This window comes from Astyanax mexicanus, chromosome 16 (genome assembly GCF_023375975.1).
Source record: "Astyanax mexicanus isolate ESR-SI-001 chromosome 16, AstMex3_surface, whole genome shotgun sequence".
In the NCBI taxonomy this organism is placed as follows: Eukaryota; Metazoa; Chordata; class Actinopteri; order Characiformes; family Acestrorhamphidae; genus Astyanax; species Astyanax mexicanus.
This window is the reverse complement of record NC_064423.1, coordinates 30,890,203-30,911,908: the sequence shown is the minus strand read 5'-3', so window position 1 is coordinate 30,911,908 and position 21,706 is coordinate 30,890,203. Positions and strand designations below refer to the sequence as shown.

Genomic DNA, 21,706 nt, shown 5'->3' with positions numbered 1-21,706 from the left:
GGATGTGTGATGATGGTTTAAAGCTACAGTTTAAAGAAGAAATTGTGTAAACAGGTTTCCCCCCAAACTGACACTTTAAGAAGTTCATGAATCAGGCATGTTTATTACATGCGACTATTGAAATACTCCCACAAGACCCCATAAGATGTGCATCACTTTAGGTATTAATAGTGCGATAAACAGTGTGCAGCCGGTTTTACAGGGGATGTGTGACGCCCTCATATGCCCCTGCCTCCCCCAGGAAGAGGTGCGTTACCTCGGCGAGAAGGCCCGTCGCAGGGCCCGGTGAGGGGGGGTTGGTGGGCCAGGGGGAGGAGGGGGAGTGAAGGGGCACGTTGGCTTTGAGAGGCCATTCGAGCTCCAGCCCCATATACGACTGGGCCAGGAAGGAGGGATGAAGCAGGGAGGAGGAAAAACAGAGAGAAAGAGAAGAAAGTCGTAGGAAAGGAGGAAAGCAGAGGAAAACTGGAAGTGTTATAAAGGTAACATACAGAGCAAAGATTAGGGTTAGTATGTGTTAAAGCAGCATTATGTGAGATTTTCTTGCAATTGATGCTGTGAGTCACTGCTGAAGTAGGATACACCTTACACGTGCATTGCTGAACAAGCTAAAATATATAGAACCATAAAATAAAAATAAACATGTAAACATAAGTTGGTAGAGCAAAATTACAGGATTTTTACACAAATATACTGTAACTACACAGCTTTATTCAGCCCACTTCACTAAAGTTACGAAGAGCTGTCGAACATTCAGCTCCAGAGAAGTTTGAAGCTGTAACTTTAGAGTAAAATGCTACATAATGCTGCTTTAAATTGCAACTTAAATCCATAAACAAATTCACAATGACCTCAGATTCTCCACAGAGATTCCAGAGATCTGCAAAGAATTCATATTTGCATACTGGCAATTTTGTTAGGGGTGTCACAATACCAATACAACAATTTTCATGTCTGAAACTAACAGCTGATATTGATACTAATACAATACTGTATTTTTATATCATATTTTTACAGCATTATTTTAATACAATGCTGAATGCATTGTGCGTAGCATAGCCATCTAAATAACATCATGCTCAAACTGAAGTAAATATTTTTTTTCCTAATGAAGATTAAAATCTGGCATACAGACCTAAACATTTTTAGGTTTAAGATAACGGGGTTAAGTATTTATGCAGCAATGTGACCAGTGATTTTGCCCGGTATCAGACTGATATTAAAGTTGCATTCTATTTACATAGGAAGCTGAATGTCAACAGTGGAAATGACGTCACATCTGACGTGATTTCAGTTAAACTTTCATATATTTCATATGTTAATATGTTGAACACTATTTTAAAACATTAAACACATCTAAACAAAAAAAGATACAAGTTCTAATAAACTGTTTAATACTATTGTGTTTACTCCTGTTAATGTGCAGTGCAGCCATCTTGGATTCTAAACTCAGGGTTGGTCAGACTCTTTATAGCTGCAAATCTGACTTGTGGAAAGTTCCTACGTGAAACTCCCACCAGATTCTAATTGTACACAACATAAGTATTGGATCGGCACACCCCTAATATTTGGTATTGTTTATTATGGATTTGGTGCTCGTTTATGGATTTGTCTTTAGAAGCAAAAGCTTGATAATCATATGAATAAGATCATGCAGATGGTAGGACTCAAGCTTAAGCACAAAGCTTAAACTAGCTGGAGATTTCAAAGGCTTGCAGAGAAGATCAAAACACGATAATCAAAATACAGTTCAGCTTCCCCATGGAAAACAGCGAGCAGCATTAGCAATATAATACTAGAGAATGTATTCAAACACACATACTAATACTACAATTCCATGCAAATTCTCATTCTGAGCTCCTGCATCATTTAGTGCAGTGGTTGTATCTGCTGATACACAGCAATCAATCACAGAAACAAAACTATTACAGCCACATATATAAGGGGAGAAGAAGGTCCTGTGGATTTTGGAAAAATAGTGGAGTACCTGGGTGAAAGGCCTCCATGAGAGCAGTTTGTTGGTGATGTCAGAGGACTGGTGCGGCTACTGGGGTGGCGTGGAGGAGTGCGGCCCACTGTGTTGCTTGGTGAACCCTTAAATTGGAAAAATAAAAATAATAAATGAATAATAATAAGCTGGTCAGGAGAAAACCTTACAGTTTATTACAGGTATGTTGAACGTCTTAAATGATGCATCCTATGCAGCAGTGCAAAAATGGCCGACATTATATCATAAACTTTATTTTCTTAAATACTGGATAGATGTAGGGTTCCAGTGTGTTTTGAGTATACAGGGAGGCTCTACCGTGGCTGAGGCATTGTTCTTCAGGTGGTTGTGCAGGAGCTTGGTGGCTCCATCCTGGAAGGTTTTGGGCAGAGCGCCCAGCAGCATGGTGAACTCCGGAGTGTTCAGCTCAAACAGCGAGATCAGCACCATCTGAGCCGCCTGCAACACACATTCAGATTACAGTGAGACAAGGACTGACAGGAAAACAGAGACTGATACCGACAGTTGCTTCTATTTTAACATAGTCATTCTTGATAGAATGATAGAACTGAAGTCACCAAGGCAAAAATATGAAATTTCATTCTTCAAAAAGGAGAAAGGAGAGTAAAAGTGAAAGGAAGAGAATATGCAGAAGCTGTACTGCATACACCGAAAGAGGTTGTATAATATATGCAGGTGCATTTAAAAATAGAATACCACTGAAAAGTTACTTTAAAATGTTTCAAATGTGAAACTCATATATTATATAGATGTATTACACACACGGTGGATCAACACCAGCACATGACATGGCTCTCCAAACCATAATTGACCATCAGTAAATTTAGCATTTTATTTGGAAAGCAAGGAAAGCAGAGTCTGGAGGAAGGATGGAGAGACACACAGTCCAAGCTGCTTGAGGTCTAGTGTGAAGTTTTTACAATCAGTGATTGTTTATAGAGACATGTCATCTGCTGGTGTTGATCCACTGTGTTCTATCAAGTCTAAAGTCAGTGCAGTTTTGTTTTCCCACAAAATCTTACAGCACTTCATTCTTCCCTCTGCTGACAACTTTTATGGAGATGCAGATTTCATTTTCCAGCAGGACATGGCACACTGCCCACACTGCCAAAAGTACCAATTGGTCTTTTATAATATTCTATTCTATAATATTTTCTGAGATACTGACATTTGGGTTTTCATTGGCTGTAAGCCATCTATATAATATATGAGTTTCACATTTTGAACTGAATTACTGAAATAAAGTAACGTTTCAATAATATTCTTTTTTTTTTCAACTATTTTTTGATGATGAGTGAAGTGTAGTGTAAATTCAGAAAGATTTTCGAAGTACTTTGTCCAACACAGTTAAATCTTACAGTTACTACACTTCTGCATTTGTAGGAAAAGTACTGCCAGAAAAAAGATAGAAGTCTTTACCACTTTACCACTTTATCACATGCTCAATAAGAAAGTATTATCCATCAGCAGTTGCATTTAGAATTGTTAGTTATTAACTAAATTAAAAGCATTGAACAGTCCTGGAATAGTTCAGTCCATACACAGCGCAACGCAGCCCGTTACACTATCCTCCCACAGCTGAGATACTAAAAGTCTTAAACCAGGTAGAGAAGATCATCGTCCTCCTGAAGGTTGCAAGAAAAGCAGGAAACCGAAGCCAAGACTGGTTTATATGCAGGTCATGCATGGCAGTCAATGGCATCAGAAGGTCAGGGTACACTATACCTGCTTACATCTCTCCTCCAGGGTGCCCTCCACAGGCAGAGAGGACAGGGAGCTGAGCCTGACTGACAGCTCCTCACTCACCCAGCTATGGAGGGTCTGAGTTTTATAGTACACAGTCAGAACAACAGAAGTGTGTGGATTCAAGTGCTATTAGTGAATGATTATAACAGTCCCAGGCTGATTTTGAACACAAAAGTAAGTCTACTATATGCCCAAAAGTTTGTAGACGCATGTTTATTCAAAGTTTTTTCTTGAATCAAGGGGGTTATAATATAATAATAGAGAATCAGTCCTATATTATCTTAACTAATGCTATGCTAAGCAATGGGTGCATCTTGAAGCACCTGAATTTCCCAACAATAAGGGGTTTATGGGCACATTTGGGCGTATAGTGCACTTTACTGAAGTTACTGTAATTGAGTAAATTTTATGAGTAATTTGTAATTTTTAAAGTAGTTTTTAAAATAGGTCATTTTACTTTTACTAAGTACATTTTGACACAAGTCATTTACTTTACTACATTGGGAAACTCCCAATTACTGAGTAAAAACTAAAATGCTGGGGAAAAATAATTGTCTGAATTTAAAAAAAAAAGAAAAATTGGGCGGATGCGCCTTCGCACGGATGCTCGCGCGTGGAATAATGAGGCAATAATGTCCTCATGCAATGCAAAATGTGCTCCGCCGGACAGAGCTACCAGCTTTCAAAACTTCCACATCAAACCTGAGAAAGGATGTGGTGGTAAGTATTTTTATCATTAAACAATCTGCTTAAATGTTAAAAAAAACATAGCAGTAAATAGCAGTTAAAGCAGAGCAATGGCAAGTTAAAAAATAATAATGAACTGTAAAACTGTAAAAATACAGTTTATAGTCACCTATATGACCATGACTTTTTAACAGTAAAGAAAAAAAATGGATCATAGAAACCTATGCCACTAAAAATGTTTTATGGGCTGATCTAAACAAATACTGCCTGAAAAGTTTTAAAATTTATGTGAAATAATAGTTCATTAAAAACTATTTAATTTATGATTTGTTTTTTACTTTTTACATCAAATAATTAAAAGTAACTATGTAACCTTTACTCAAAGTACATTTTAAATTGAGTACTTTTTTACCTTTACTTGAGTAGATTTTTAGATGGGTACTTTTACTTTTACTTGAGTAGAAATTTAGCAAAGTAAAGGTACTTTTACTTAATTACAATTTTTCAGTACTTTTTTCCCCTCTGGTATAGTGCACATAATTTAAGCACTGCAGTTCAAAAAGTTTGGCATGGATATAAAACCTGTTTCTAAAATGAAAGGAAAAAGCTAATAAAAGATATCCTCAGATAAAAGATATACCTCAGATGTAGTTTTTGCAATGGAGATACTGTAGCTAGTAGCTAATGGAAGCTGATACCCCAGCAGTTAGCTGCAAGTTCTCACACATGCCTCAAATTGTGTAGCGATGTTAACAATTCTCTTTTTGTTAGTTTGCTTGTGTACACTCACCTTTCTGACATCTGAGCTTTTAGGCTCTGTCGTCCAGGTGATGATGCGGGAAACAGCCAGCCGGGTCTCGCTGGAGTTCACAAAATCTGAGGGATCCATTTGCCTGGCCAGGGACTCGATATACTTTAGAATGGCCACCTTTACCTACACAACACAGACAGCCAGACATTAAGACTCACTTGTAGGGGTGTAAAGGTACGGTTCGGTTCACACCTTAAGGTTCCATACATTTTCGGTAGGTTTGGTGTAAAAAAATAAAGAGGATGGCCATTCTGTATAGCCTCACCCTTATTAACTTCATAATTACACTGAATCTTCATTATAATCATGTTTTGTTTTTTGGGAAATAACGTTGTAACATGGCCGGAGCTCTTTTATAAAAATGCTCGAAACCAGGGTTCTCTCCTACTGTCATCATTAGAGGCTCCATCTTTTGAATCTTTTTGGAACAAACAAACAATGATCATGGTTGTGGCGCTTTATTAAGAACAAAAACAACAGCATTACTTTACCTGCTTAAACTACATTATTTTTTTCTAAGCATATTACTTGTTGCATTTCAATGTTTGAGTTCTTTTTAAGAAACATCAACATTATATTGTCAAATTTTAATTATATTAGTGGTGTCAAATCACTTAAAAATTAATTAAAATCATGATTATTTGTTAATGCTGGAATGTCCCAGAATTATTGTGAGGGGACAGTAATAATAGTGTAGTGTGGTTTAGGTCTGGCAGACAAAATCATTTTGCGCTGTATTATAATATCTCAGGAAGATAGAGAAAGAGAGAGAGAGAGAGAGAGACAGACACAGCATGTGTTAGAAAGAGAGAGAGAAAGAGAGAGAGAGAGTGAGCGAGTAAAATAGAGAATGAGAGAGAGAGAGAGAGACAGTATGAGCGCCTAACCCTGCGTACACTTTAGAAAGCGACAGGTGACAATTAATTTCCTATGGCAGGGCGCAATTTTAGCGCATTAGTTCTGCATAACGTTCATTGATTCCACAAGTCTCCTACAGACTGTCTGTACCGTGTATTCTGTGTGCGTTTACGCAAACCGAACCGTAACCCCGTAACGTGACGAATCATAAAGAATACACGTACCGTTACACCCCTAGTCACTAGTGTTAAAAGTCAATGAAAGCAAGCCCTCCAATTTAAGCTAATCGTAAACCACTAATAATAGATCACATCAACTTGGGCAGTACTGTTGCAACTTGGGAAAATCACCTACCTTAAGGTTTGGGGTCTGGGTCTGATCGACAATGAAGCGCATCAGGATGTTGAACTGCTGGTCATACGGAAAAGAGTCCCTAGAACGTGGAAAAAAGAAAGAACAGTAAACTAACCAAAACCAATTCTGACGTCTGAGGACGGGAAATTCCTGATCTGTAAAATTCATCTGTTTAAATGTGTTTTCTTGTTCTTGGTGGCAAGAAGGCACATGAAAGTAACCAAAAAACACCAATAAGGATTAAATAAATCTTGCTTTGTAAGATGTACAGTCTGAAGTCTGAAACTCTGTTTACACCTGGTCACTTCATCCATCTAAAGAGATTAGGATTGTATTTGGATAAAGCCAAACCACATGAAACTGCAAGTGTAAACACATTCAAAACACATTTAACCTGATACAGATATGAACACTCAAACCACTTCAAGAGGTAATCTGAGACGCATTTGATCCATGTTATAGCAGTGTAAACACATCCATCTCCCTAAAACACATTCAACAAACAAGAGTCCTCTCAATACAACCAAAACTTCTCCTTATGCAGCCTGTTACTGCTGAGTCAATCAATAATACATGCATGGACTGCATAACAAATTACTTTTCCATCTTCTTTTCCACACAACAATAAGATTTTAGTCAGATTAACCAAAGATGCATTTGACAATCATGTGTTAACACATGCCGTCAAATTCTTATCATAAACAAGCTAGATAGTAGTCACATAAAGTAACCAGGTGTAAACAGGGTTTTAACCCTTGTGTGGTGTTCAAATTTTTGTTACTCGTTTACTTTGTTACTTGTATTTAATTCAGCAAAATTAAGCAATTTTACATTAAAATGCTTTACACATGCTTGCTTCACCTAAATTGCAAGCAATATAAACAGCTTACATGGTTAATATTTGCCCTTTACCTTTCTTATGTTACATTTCTTTTATAAAGTGCTACTCTTTTTTTATTAGTTTTTTAATAAAATGTAAAAGAAAATGAATTAAACTCAATATATGAATAGAAAATTTGTTTAGTTTCAAATTTACAAATGAAGCAATGTTTATTAGCCCTTGGCCAAACATACTGTATGTAATATAAATGTGTGTGTGTGGGGGGGGGGGGTGGGGGGGGCTGGGTGTACAGTGTGTGTTTATCGAAAATGTGTTTTGATATATGCTTTTCACAAAAAATGAACCAATGAGTTTGAGTTAGAAATTTTTTTTTTTTTGTAAAAAAAATCATTTGTATCATTTGATGAAAAATGAAAACGGGTCCCACAGACCCGAACACCACACAAGGGTTAAACAAATAGAGGATTGAGATCAGACCTGGTGACGTCCAGGGCTTTCTGCACTTTGGCCTGAACAGAGCCTAGCAGGTCAGCACCCATCTTCTTCAGCAGCTGGGTCAGCAGCACAAAGAGCCAGTCCTGCAGGTCGTCTCTGTGTAGCGTGATGAAGTCCACCAGTGTCTCCAGGAACATGCTGAACACCTGTCGGCACACAGGAGCAGATATATACAGTATTTTTGAAGTGTGACATCAAACACCTACTATTTAGAATATAAATTCACAAACTGACAGAATGACACACTTACTCTCTGATGCATCAATCCAAAGCAAGGCAAGGCCATGCAACAAAACAAACATTCCATTAGTAACACAAGACACATGACATTCAGATACATACTTCAGATATCTAAGGGTGTTTTCACACCTGCACTTTTAATCTGGTCACATTCGGATTCTGTTTCATTTTCACCTTTGATTCAATTTGATTGGGGAGATATTAATACAGTTATCACACTTGAATCCGGATTAAGACTACAAACTTAAGAGTGGTATATCTGTGTTAAGAACGTGATCTCACCATGACCTTACCCTGCTATCATGTGTACTGTGTTTGATCTAAATAGATCCCATCACCAGTTTAACCCTTTCAAAGCACAAACAGACATATTTTTTTCAAAATGTCAGATTTACTTATATAAACGAATTATAAACCATTCAACTGAAGCAGATTTGGGTTTTGATCTGGTTTTGGTCTGAGTAACCACTGTGCACTAATTGGCATTACCTATTTCACTTTTATTTTACTTAAATAAAAGTAAAGCTGGAAAGTTTTACTCGATTGGGTGACACACATATTGGTCTTATGTGCTCAAATACAGCTCTGGAAAAAATGAAGAGTACTCAGTATTCTGAATCAGTTTCTCTAATTTTGCTATTTATAGGTAAATGTTTGAGTAAAACGAACATTGTTGCTTTATTCTATAAACTACAGACAAACTACAGAATATTTCTCCCAAATTCCAAATAAAAAAAAAAATGAAATAATTTATTGTAACTTAGAGCATTTATTTGCAGAAAATAAAAAATGGCTGGAATAACAAAAAAAAGATGCAGATCTTTCAGATAATTAATATAGCTTTAAATAATGCAAAACAAAAATTATAAAGTTTTAAGAGTTTAAAAACCAATATTTGGTGGAATAACCCTGGTTTTTAATCACAGTTTTCATGCATCTTGGCATGTTCTCCTCCACCAGTCTTACACACTGCTTGGTTTGATGGCTTGTGATCATCCATATTTCTCTTGATTATATTCCATAGAGGTATATAGAGGTTTTCAATTTGGTAAAATCAAAGAAACACATCATTTTTAGGTGGTCTCTTATTTTTTCCAGAGCTGTATATCATCAGATAAGCACAATTTTTTATCTTTAAGTAAGAATAAAAAACTAGGAGATTTCTTACAATGGCAGTGCCTTAAAGAATTAACCTGGTATATTATGAAGATATTTAATACAGCTTTGAACAAATGTAATTTTTGCTGATGCTTCATGTTAAACTACAAAATCTTTTTCCTGTATTTACTTTCTTGATCCCACCCAGACTGGTCTGACCAATAAATAAAGAGAATGTTGTCACATGGTTTGTTATGACACATTTTAACATGCTTTGATTTTTTTTTTCTGTGTGAAAACAAACCAAACCATTCAACAAGGGAAAATGCTCTTTAACTGATTTGGACCAGATTAAACAAGCTACAGGTGTGAAAATGTTCTTTTTAATTTTTATAGTCATGGATTGGCTCACCTTGCCGTGAGGGTCTGCAAACATTCTGGTGAAAATCTCACACAGCCTCTTCAGCTCCACACGGCTGAAAGAGGGACAGATTCCTTATGTAAACTGGAATCACTGGTTAGCATTACTTCTAGCACTTAATATTAATACTCAGTTCTCAATTCTGTCTTTGACTGAAACACAGTACCTGAGGATTCTTTGGCTCTTCAGAAGGTTCTGGAGGCCCAGCAGGCCTTCCTTGCGCTCGGACCAGTTGGAACTGGCACAGTGGTTTAAGACCTCTGCTACGTCCTCGGTCTGACGCATGTAGTGCGGGACTCCGCCGTTCCGTGAGCTGTATGAGCGTTCTGAGCAAGCGCTGGACGCGTCGCTGTTGGCGTCGTCATCCGAATACATGCCAGGGGATTCATACCGCCGCCGCATGGGTCTCCGCTACAACCAAAGAGAAGCACAGAGAGGAAAATAAGATCAAAAAGAAGACCCAACTAATGCAGTTTCACATCGATGCTACGAGACTAGGCATGCAGACAGATTTCTAAATCTAAAACTAGTGTTGCTACATCATGAAGTCATGAGGCATGCACTGTAAATGGGTGGATGATTGTAGTTATGTAGAGTGGTGTGCAAAAGTTTGGAATTTCCATCCATCTCCAAAAGGAATTAAATTTAAGATTAAATATTCCTCTCAGCATTTTAAACAAGTTATTTTAATTCAATAGTATAATTTTAGAGTGAACAAGGAAATGTGTACCAAGCTAACTTCAAAAAATACAAGCTTTCAGAATATTTTAGCATTGGATGGTGTAATAGTGTAAAAATCCACAATGGATACCTTAAGAGGTGCAACTGAAAGCTTTCACAACCCTTTTAGACCTTTTAAACATATTCAGAACTGTGTGGATAGAGCTCAAAAGGGTATTGCAGTAGGACCAAAAAACTCCAAACAATTAACAGCAGAAAGATTCTTACGCTGTGTTTACACTACCAGGCTGAAGTGAATCAAATCAGATTTTTTTGTTCAATGTGGCTCAGATCTGATTTTTTTCATGGCTGTGTACACTTCAAATCAGATTTAAGTCACTTTCATATGTGGACATTTATGTGAACGGTCAAATTCATGCATCTTTTTGCTTTTTTGCATGTATTACAATGATGTGTGTACTCTCCACACATCTCTTGGTGCAGCTGTGTATCTATTGATGCAAAAACAGCAAAAGCAAGCGGCCTGGCCTTTTTTCTCCTCCTCGACTTGAGCATGAACTTCAGACCAGCTGTTTACTCTTAACTCCAGCAAAAGATGCTCCACATATGAGCTGCTAATGCATTTATTTCCCTTTATAAAGCTACGAGTCACCTCTCAAATATGACGTTTTTTGTTGGTGGTGAAAAAGGTGATGTTCATACATGTATCGATGTGTGCATGTGAGGCATTTTAGGGACAGATTTCAGAAAGTTTTTAAAAGTACAGTTTGTTAACCACTCTGTACATAAAATATTTTAAGAGATCATTGCTGTGCTGCACGGTGATTGCAAAATCTCTCTGTACCGGTAAAGGAATCTGGAGATGATGAAGATATGTGTGAAGAATGGAGTCATATATCAATAAAATCTACCTTATTTCTGGAGTCTCCTAAAAGCTGTTGAGATTTACGATAGCCAGAGAGGAAACAAAGCAAAGACAACCACATGTCAGGACTTTCAGTTCAGGTCTAGTTAACTGCTATAACTGCTTAAGCCTAAATAATTGCTAACATCAGACCTTATGTATCTAATCCCTCAATATTCTAAAGAAAGTATTGAGACTAGACTGCATTAACCTCTTAAAGTCAAAGTCTTAAAAAGCATTTTTACATGAGCCTACACTTCGATTCCTTATTAAAATAAGCCAAGGATTGAATTGCATTTTATGGTTGTGGAAGCTCACCAGAGCATCAGCTACAGCCGCCTCCACCTCCATGCCGGTGTTGAGGATCCGCATGGCGTTAACTGAAGCAGATATACGCGCCTGATGGATCAGACCAAAACGATCTGAGAGAGGGAAAATAAAGAAAAAAGAGAAAGAGAGTGTATGTCAGAAGAAAATGTAATATAGTTTGTATACAGTGTCATGGATGTGAAGCAGTTCACAGCACCCCCTTGTGGACAGCCGTGTTAAATATGAGTTTTTCTGAAAAGTTCATGAGGCGCTTCACATAAAAAATGAAAAAAATAAATAAATAAATAAAATAGCATAGATCTATTAACTGTAGAAAAAAATATGTCCCAACGATTCAAATTAACAGAAAGAATGAACAGGTTGAACATAAAGGCTGCAAATAATATTCAGAAAATAGAAAAACACACTATTAAAAAAATTATAATATTAAGTCAGGCCAACTGATTTCAGCTGATTTTTTCCTCTAGTCAATAGTTAATTTTAATTTTTCTCAGTTTTGTCACCAATACTTTTTGACTTGAGCATCAAAGATTGATGATGAAGCTGCAGCAGAAGCAGAATAAATATTGTGTAAGGCTTACACAATATTTATTCTGCTTCTGCTGTAAGCTGTTCAGTCTGAGTCGCCCTACTGTCTAACTGCTGTTCATCAATTGTAAGATATCATATATTTCATGTATGATTCCAGCAAGGACCCAATGGGTGTCATGTGATCACTCTGGAGTGTTACTATCAGTTCTGATTATAAGTTGGCCTGACTTTACATTTTTTGCACTTGTCAACTGAATCACAGCAAAATAAATAATTAAACAGATGATATAAAACAAAACACAAATAAAGGAAAACAAATGCACAATTCACACCTTACAGAGCACAGCTCAACTAGCAGCTGTAACTATCAAAAATATAGTTATTTAAATATTTTACTAGTTTTAAAAGTCTTTAAAAAGCTAAGAATTTCTAGTAACTACAGAATTTAGCTTTTTCTGTAGGTGTGAAGTGTGAGAACATGATTTCAGTGGCTCCCGGAGCTGAACAGTATGGTGGTCACATGCTGCAGTGACCCAATGGAGCATGCAGGTCACCTGTCTGCAGGGTGTCACCCGCTGTCAGGGCGCTGGTGGAGCGAGAGTGGCGCCGGGATGCTGTTAGGCATTAAGAAAGGGACATTCAAACATATTTTAGGGCTTCTGATAACAACACAGACCTAACTGTCTCCTAATAGTATTGATTTATGTTGCTCCTACACACGCTGAGGACCAGCGTGTGTGGCCAGTGGCACCAGTGGAACCAGTGGCAGCTATGTGATTATACGCTATGTGTAACAGTACATGTTGCTAAATAGATCAAATGACATGAAAGAAATATAATGTTTATATGTTACATACATAGTCATGCACTGTACAATTTATGATGAAATGCTTTGTTCACTGTCCATTCACTTTAACAAAATAATAAACAGAAAACTTGTCAAGATAAAATTGTATAAAATCAATTAAAATAAAAAAAAGTAAAAAAAAAAACAAAATGTATACAATAAAAACAAAAATGTATGAAATATATGAATTACCCTTTTATACAGCCACAAATGTATTCAGAGAAAACGATTAATTGTAATAATAAAAAAAGTGAAAATAATTGTATTAACAAAAAATATATACAGCTCTAAAAAACACAGTTTCTGAATCAGATTCTACTATTTATAGGTATATGTTTGAGTAAAATTAACATTGTCGTTTTACTCTATAAAACATGGACATTTCTTCCAAAACTTTTTATCTCTAAATAAAAATATTATCATTTAGAGCATTTATTTGAAGAAAATGAGCTGAAATAAGAAAAAAGATGCAGAGCATTCAGACCACAAATAATGCAAAGAAAACATGATCATAATAATTAAGTTTTAAATGTTTAGAAATCAGAAAAATAAGAATATATTTGGTGGAATAATCACAGTTCTAATCACAGTTTTCATGCATCTTGGCATGTTCTCCTTCACCAGTCTTACACACTGCTTTTGGATAACTTTTTGCCACTACTAGTGCAAAAATTTAAGCAGTTTAGCTTGGTTTGATGGCTTGTCATCATCCATCTTCCTCCTGACTATATTTCAGAGGTTTTAAATTTGGTACAATATTTTTTTTTTAAAATGGTCTCTTATTTTTTCCAGAGCTGTATGTACACACATGCTTTAGACTTCTTATTTTCATTCATCACCAGTAGATGGCATTATTTTACACCAAAACCCTGAATGAAATCGTTTTTACTCTACATATAAAATATACACAGAAAAACACACACACACACATACAGTAACATGCAGGTACAAGCATGCAGGTTAAACAGGATAAAGCAGAAAGATGGATGAAGAGGAAGTGAACACACAAAAATATTAGCCTCAGCATCTTTAAGTATATGTATTTGACTACAGTATTTACAGTAAGTACTGTTTTCTGGAGGTGTTTGGAATTGCCCCAGGTGAGTGTGTGAGGGACTGTGTCTGTCTGTCTGCCCTGTGAATAGACAGCAGTATTATGGTTATTTTAATTTTTTGAGATATTTATTTTTATGCTACAAAACATCCATCATGTGTCAATATTCATTTATCCTTAAAACATGTGATGCACTTTCGAACCAATCATTGCACACATTTTTACTATAAACTGCCCTGAAATGCCAATCTATCTGTGGGAAATAAATGAAGCCAGTTAAGATTAATTTAAGGTTTGCGTATGTATTTATGAAGATGGACATGTCTTGGCTGTTTGGCTGCAACTGGGATAAGTGACACATCATGTAATAAAGTGATCCTTTATGACTAACACGCTGTAGTGTACACCATTAAACTGGTGACAAAGCATATTCTGTGTGTGTATATGTATGTGTGTGTGTATGTGTGTGTGTGTGTGTGACTCACCCAGGGGAGTGAAGCCCCGTGCAGGGCTGGTGTCTCTGCTGCTTTCTCTGCTGGTGTCACGACTGCAGCCCTGACTCATACTGGGTCGAGGGATACGACTTCCCCGCACTATGACCCCATATATACACACACGCGCGTGACAGAAAGACACACATACATATACACATACAAACAAACATACACACACAGCAGAAGAGCAGCAGGAGAGAAGAAGGAGTAGCAGTTAGGACAAAACAGAGGACGAGAGAGGGTGAGTGACTCCAGTATGCAAGAAGAAAGGCAAAGAGAGGAAACGACTGGAGAGAAAATATCATGAAATATGCAATATTTCACAAACACAATAAAACACAATTCTTCCCATTGTAGGAAATAGAAGAGCGACACACTATATTACCATCATTTAAAAACATTTTGCACATAAACCAAGCTGAACATTATCTGTCACACAAACCAATAGTGTTATTGCTGTCACACAAAACTCTTGTATCTACATTTTTACAGTTTTTCACTTTTTGACAACTTAAATCTCACAGTTTATTTTGGGTCAAAATTGTGGCAAAATAAATGAACCAATAGAAAGTATTCAAAATTACTTGGAATAAACTTATTTTAGAATAAAAGTTAGAAAGGGATTTTTCCTTCTACTATAAATTGATCATTTTTAAGGATTTTTTTTTGTGACTGGAACATTACCTAACTGACATTTTAGATACACCCATTCCCACACACAATATACAATTTGCGTGTGCCTGGACTATTTCCTTTTTAAAATCAGGGACAGTACAGACCAACCAATCAGAACAGACACCATTTACGTATATCAGTCTCAAAGACACAATTTCAAAAGTATGGCCTGCTTAATTCCAAGGAACAAAGATCGTTTTGAAATCCACACAAATGTTAAAAGTGTAATTAAGTAAGAGTAAGTGTAGAATATTAACCCCTGGGCTCTAAATGGACCAACAGAAAAAAAAAATATATATATATATTATACATTTATACAGTGACTTCTACTGAAAGAGAAGATTAGTTTCTCCTGTAAATTTACTATTTGAAAAAACAAGTTTTTTTGCATATGTACATTTAATACTAACTGATTTTATATGAGAAACAATATATCAATATTTTGACCTAGCCCTACTGTGCCCTATGTGTGAGTTTAATGTAGAACTTTTGTTCTTACCTTGGCCAGAGCGGCTGGGGCTGGTCTCTCGGCTGCAGCCCTGACTGCGGGGGATTTTGCTGCGCTTCTCAGAGGGGGTCGCACTACCTGTTGCACGGGGCACTCTTCCATATGAATGACCGCCGAGCTTCCCAGGAGAGCTGGAGCGACTCCCAGCTATGTGTTTAGAGAGAAAAGAAAAGAGATCAATATAATACTTAATTTAACATAATATAATGTAAAAGTGCATCATATGAATTACAGTATAGCTGTTCACAATGAATAACAGATACATAATAAAACATATAATACACAATACAGTACAACATACACATACATTTTGATGTATCAAAGGCATGCAAAGACAAACACAACATCCACAAATGATAAATTAACATCAACATTAACATACCAGCAAATAAAACAACAGATACAATGGTTCTGAGTGAATATTCACCTTTTTTTATCATTTAAACATGTAGGTAAAGTGATACGGACTGTGCTTTATGGACTACAGTAACACATGGGGTTCAGAAGCATGCAGACAGCAGGGTATGGGTATATGGGTATATATGCTGGACTGGTCAATAAGGCTGCTGTACCGTAAGTCTTACCACCCACTGGATTAGCTGATCTGGATCCTTACGTATGAGCAGCACACAGGGCAGCGAAGGGCGTTCCGTTACACAACATCAATGAAACATCAAATGCATTACCCAGCATGCATTGGGCATGTCATCAAATTTGCATAAACAACCACCTATTGTTGCTGTGGGCAACAACGCAAAGCATGCTGATGTTTACGATGTTGCGTAGAAAGATATATGATCTTTCTAAGCATCAGCAGAGCTGATTCTAATTCATACCGATACAGTGACAATGATACAACTTAAATGCAGCAAAATCTACCCAAATTAACTACATTTACATGCACAATATTTTCAATTAGGTAAAGATGAGCAAGTAAGCAAGTAAGTGGAAGATGTAAACGAAGCAAAATGTTTACATGTTCAAATCTGTTTTAAATAAAGCCAGGCAATATCGGCCCAGACTGGACTACATATGTTTTAAATAAGCTGGACTAAATTTACACAGTTAAACATTACTATAGCTTAGTTCGAATAATCAGACTTATATTAAAACACATTTTTAAGAGTCTAAAGCTCCAGTCAGAAATGGGAAGTTGTGAAATGTGGGCATTATTAGCAAACTTACGTTGTGACTGAGAAACCACTTTAGCTCGGCTCCGCCCCCTACTGTCTGTAACAGAGACTCCTCCCCCTGCACTGTTACCCGAACTCTGTCTCCTGGTGCGGACGCGACCTGAAATGCAAAAGAGAAACAAACAATGAATGACCATGTGTCCCAATACTTTTCTCCACATAATGTTGGGTACACATAATATAGTATATACAGACAACAGAACTGTAGAAACTCCCATCAATCTCTATACAAAAACAGACACCCATGCTTAAAACAGTGTTTTACAAAACAAGACAAACACAGCATTAACTTTGTTGCTAATGCTAATTGTTTAAGGTATACTGAGGAACAAGTGCTGTAAAAAGCTGTCACATCACAGCGTCATCGGTATTGTGGGTGATTACCTAAAATCAAATGGCAACAACTAGCATAGATAGTAAGCTACAGTCACACTAGAGCTGGACAGTATTGCAGCAAGTATTTGTCTAGCTTGCTCTTAGCTAGCATTTTAACTCCTTAGCTGAGCACACAAGTATATACAGTACCAGTCAAATGTTTGGACACACCTTTCCTCATTCAATGTGTTTTTTTTCTTTTTATGATTTTTTTACATTATAAATTTAATATTGAAGACTATATTAAAGCTATACAGGAACACATGCAGAATTATTCTGTAAACAAAAAGTGTTAAACAAACCAGAATATGTTTTATACTTTAGAAGCACATTTATCTTTAAGGACAGATCTGAACACTCTTGGTATTTTAATCTCAGTGTCTTTATAAGGTAGAGTTTTCCCAGCGTCTTGAAGGAGTTCCTAAAGGTGCTGAACAATATTTGCTGCTTTTCCTTCACACTGTGAAGCTCCAGCTCATCCCAATTAAATCACCTCAAATCACCATCTCAGTTCATCAGGTTTCGATCAGGGGATTCATGTGGAGGACAAACTCTTTTTTTACTGTTTACTATGTAATTCCATATGTGTCCCTTAATTGTATTTTTACATATTAATCTACAATGTAGAAAATAAACTAAATAAAGATGTGTCCAAACTTTTGACTGGTACTGTAAGTTAACATACATCATGCCACTGCTGCCAGCCATGGCTGTTATAATTTATTATACTTAAACATAGTGTAAAGTATTTTACTGTAATGATTATGAAATTATTGGCATTAGGTTTATTTATTTTATTTTATTTTTTTCTCTTTAACCGTGTTAGCCAGCCTGCTAGTTGCAAACTTACGTCAAAGCTAAGCAGTTTGACACAGATATCCAAGCACAGCTGTTTTACACATTACAAGTGTAAATTTACCAGATATATTTATTTGCTTTGTGTGTTTTTATTGTTGGCAATTTAGTGCATGTTAGCATAATAACTGAACTAAAACTGAGGACTTTTTGGTGAAAAAGTTTCCAGTCGAGCCTTAGTAATTTTTGAAAGACGATGCTAACAGCAAACGTCTAGTGTGATGGTGGCTTTATACTAAAATACACACATACAAGAAATACAGAGAAATTTGTATACACAAGCAGCCTGAATCACAACTCTTTAACAGGTATGTGCTGACAGTGCTACACCCCGCCTCCCTAATACTGCTGCAGAATTTTTTTGACCTTAGTAACTGCCAATCAATAAATGACAGATTAACAAAACAAACACTCACACTTTCAACTGAATGACTACTTTAGTCAGAACTAATATGCAGACATCTAACACTTCAGTACAGTCAGTTTGCGGATCATCAGCAAACTCCATGCAAGTAGTCCATGCAGACTCTCAACAATATTCTCTTATCAGCAGACAGCAGACGTGCCGCGCTCCAGCGCTGGTGATTCAGCGCAGCATTAAAGAAATATTTTCAAACCCAATCTCCATCGACTGTATCTGTAGCGTAATATCACTGATTATCTGTGAGAATAATTTAGATGTGTTAGTCTGTATTCCTAAAAAACACAAAAAAAAACCTGCTATCTATAAATTCTAATAGACATATTTTGTATACAAATTGTTTTAACTTGTTTTTGGTTACTTTTGTGCAATTGAAAGTTTCCTGGCATGAGTCTTTTAAAATACCACTTTATATATATAAACATACATTTAAAAATCTTATTCTAATTCTTTATTTAAATGTTTCATCCACTGACATGCCTAAAGTCATGGGACAGGAACTAGTATGAAGTCCGGTGATTTTACCATTTCCAGTGGAAACTAAACAATGAGTCCCTGACAGTGAGGATATTTACAACCCACTGCACTGTACACGGTGGGTGGTAATGCCATTTATAATTTTTTTCTGGCACACGTCACCCTGTGGATTTGTGGATTGAGGAACGTTAAATGCCAGCACAACTAAAGAAGTTAATGACCCATTTATCAGGCCTCACTCAAAATCTGATTCTTAACATTGCCTAGCCATACGCATACTAGCCAGAGTCATTTAGACTTCTTTCACAAGATAACACCTCACCACTTATACAGGTGTGGGCATGTTTTAAGATTTTCCCAACGTAACACCTAATTACGTATGACTTGTGTACATTTCTGGAAAAAATTAAGAGACCACTCTAGTTTCTGAATACGTTTCTCTGATTTTGCTATTTATAGGTATATGTTTGAGTAAAATGAACATTGTTGTTTTATTCTATAAACTACAGACAACATTTCTCCCAAATTCCTAATTAAAAATATTGTCATTTAGAGCATTTATTTGCAGAACATGAGAAATGGCTGAAATAACAAAAAAGATGCAGAGCTTTCAGACCTCAAATAATGCAAAAAAACAAGATCATATTCAAAAAGTTTTAAGAGTTCAGAAATCAATATTTGGTGGATTAACCCTGTTTTTTAATCACAGTTTTCATGCATCTTGGCATGTTCTCCTCCACCAGTCTTAAACACTGCTTTTGGATAACTTTATGCCACTCCTGGTGCAAAAATTTAAGCAGTTCAGTTTGATTTGATGGCTTGTGATCATCCATCTTCCTCTTGATTCTATTCCAGAGGTTTTTAACTAGGTAAAATCAAAGAAACTATTCATTTTTACGTGGATTCTTAGCTGTATATCAGTGTACATTACGATATAAATTCAGCAGTAGCCCACTAGGTCAGAGCACTAAAATTGCTGCTAAACAGATACAGCGCTGCAGATACAGCGGACAGAGTTTAGTATGAAAATCACTGGACTATTCCTTTAACTTGAATCGGGTGTGTTGAAACACCATCCAGAGCTGCAGCTGGGCAGCGTGAAATCTTACGTTTACAGTGAACAACACAGAATGAGAGACATGGAGGACTGAAACACAGAGACCCCCACTCCACTGCACACACACATACACACGCAGACTCGGTGTGCACACGTACACACAGACCTTACCCTCCATATAACCAGGAGTAGCATCTTAGGGCCAAATAAAAGCAGGGGAACCAAAGGAAAGGCATAATAGGAAGGTATTAGCATTATAGGCTATTAGGAAGAACGTGGTAGCTAGGAATTATCAGGGAAACAGAAGGTGAGTTCAGAAGGTAATAAAAAAATGGTATTTATCTAAAAACAACTCTCTTAGTAATTGAGCTAGCATTCTGCTGACATAAAAAAACATCTGCCAACACTGCAACCCTTTTATATATAGAACAGAGTAATCTCTATTTATACAGCTGTAGTGTGTGTGTGTGTGTTCTGTGTGTGAGTGTATATGTGTTTACCCAGTGATGCGTAAGAGCCTGGTGGCAGTGCTGTGGCTGAGCTGAAGGGGGCAGCCGCGGGCACAGTGGGCATTCTTGATTTGGCACTGGCAGCAGCGTTTACGTCCACATCACTGCGAGACCGCTGCAGAGAGCCAGGCGTGGAGGACACTTTAGAGGTAATGACTTTAGCTGAGGTAGAAGAAAAGAGAGAGAGAGAGAGAGAAAAGAGACTGAGACATATAGTATACACATTTTAAGTAGACATAACATATAGTCATTAATAAGCCCACTTAAATCTACTTAAAATATTTTTATATCAAATTATATACTTTAGTGCAATACAATAAAATATTTTTGGTTAAATAAAATTGTATTAATTCATACACTTACTTAGAACTCACTCTGACTCATACGTGTGTATTTATTAAAAGGCATTTTTTCAAGAAAAGCACAAGTAAGCTTGAAAATATCATATAATATTTAAAAATGAATAATTGTAATACATTTTGAAATAAATGTGCAATAATGATTATACATGAATAACATATTTTAATGACTTAAATAGCATTTTATAATAAAAGCAAAAAAGGGTGCATGAGGTGCATATGCGAGCATACATTAAGACTTTAACACTATACTTGTTTATTGAACTCTACAAAAACATAATATTGCTGCTCACTTTAAAGCAGGGGTGTCGAATCTGTCCACCATTTGCCTGTGTGGCTGCAGGCTTTCATTCTAAACAACCAGAAGCACACCTGATACCACGTACTTAGTCAATTGGTGAACTGATGACATGTGCTTCTACCTGGATGGAATGAAAACCTGCAGCCACATTGGCCCAGTTTAACATAATTAAGGTTCTTACTTCTGGTTACACTGCTGTTTCCTACTGCAGCTTTTGCAGACAGTGGCCGACTGCATGTAAAAAAGAGAGACAAAGAATTAAAGGGTTTAAAAAGACAATATTTATGTTTTAAATCTAAATGATCATCATTCAGAAGTGAAATTAAAAGGTTTCTTACTTGAGACTTTCCTGGGAGCTGGACGAGGAGCGGTCAGACTGCGGGAGGGACATAATACTGTCCGAGCTCTTAAGATGAGACTGGAGAGCCTTCTGATAGGTCAGCTCGAGAGCCTGAAACAGCTGCTCCGCCTCTTTACTGAAGTGGCCGTGGAAACCCCAATAACACCTGCAGATGATCAGAGGCAAATGTGTCACAAATTACACATAGGCTATGCCCCAAATGTTTATTATATTAT

At 36.7% G+C, this 21,706-nt stretch overlaps 1 protein-coding gene across 31 annotated transcripts in view; it reads right to left on the bottom strand.

Moving 5' to 3' along the window:
- Positions 1-21,706, bottom strand: part of LOC103025616 (CLIP-associating protein 1-B) — an 87,215-nt gene that overhangs the window by 10,428 nt on the left and 55,081 nt on the right. For 4 of the 31 annotated variants that reach the window (XM_022669926.2, XM_049465541.1, XM_049465561.1 and 1 more), the window contains 19 exons: positions 21,469-21,636; positions 21,312-21,361; positions 20,462-20,632; positions 20,133-20,156; positions 16,769-16,876; positions 16,156-16,194; positions 15,575-15,730; positions 14,392-14,499; positions 12,560-12,619; positions 11,463-11,566; positions 11,152-11,175; positions 9,726-9,970; positions 9,551-9,614; positions 7,783-7,946; positions 6,465-6,543; positions 5,232-5,375; positions 2,306-2,446; positions 1,988-2,094; positions 257-376 (listed from right to left, as the gene is read on the bottom strand). In XM_022669926.2, coding sequence (XP_022525647.2) covers positions 257-376; positions 1,988-2,094; positions 2,306-2,446; positions 5,232-5,375; positions 6,465-6,543; positions 7,783-7,946; positions 9,551-9,614; positions 9,726-9,970; positions 11,152-11,175; positions 11,463-11,566; positions 12,560-12,619; positions 14,392-14,499; positions 15,575-15,730; positions 16,156-16,194; positions 16,769-16,876; positions 20,133-20,156; positions 20,462-20,632; positions 21,312-21,361; positions 21,469-21,636 — 2,076 coding nt within the window. The remainder of the gene's footprint in view (positions 1-256; positions 377-1,987; positions 2,095-2,305; positions 2,447-5,231; positions 5,376-6,464; positions 6,544-7,782; positions 7,947-9,550; positions 9,615-9,725; positions 9,971-11,151; positions 11,176-11,462; positions 11,567-12,559; positions 12,620-14,391; positions 14,500-15,574; positions 15,731-16,155; positions 16,195-16,768; positions 16,877-20,132; positions 20,157-20,461; positions 20,633-21,311; positions 21,362-21,468; positions 21,637-21,706) is intronic. The other 27 variants (XM_049465549.1, XM_049465550.1, XM_049465569.1 and 24 more) reach the window with 25 other exon arrangements.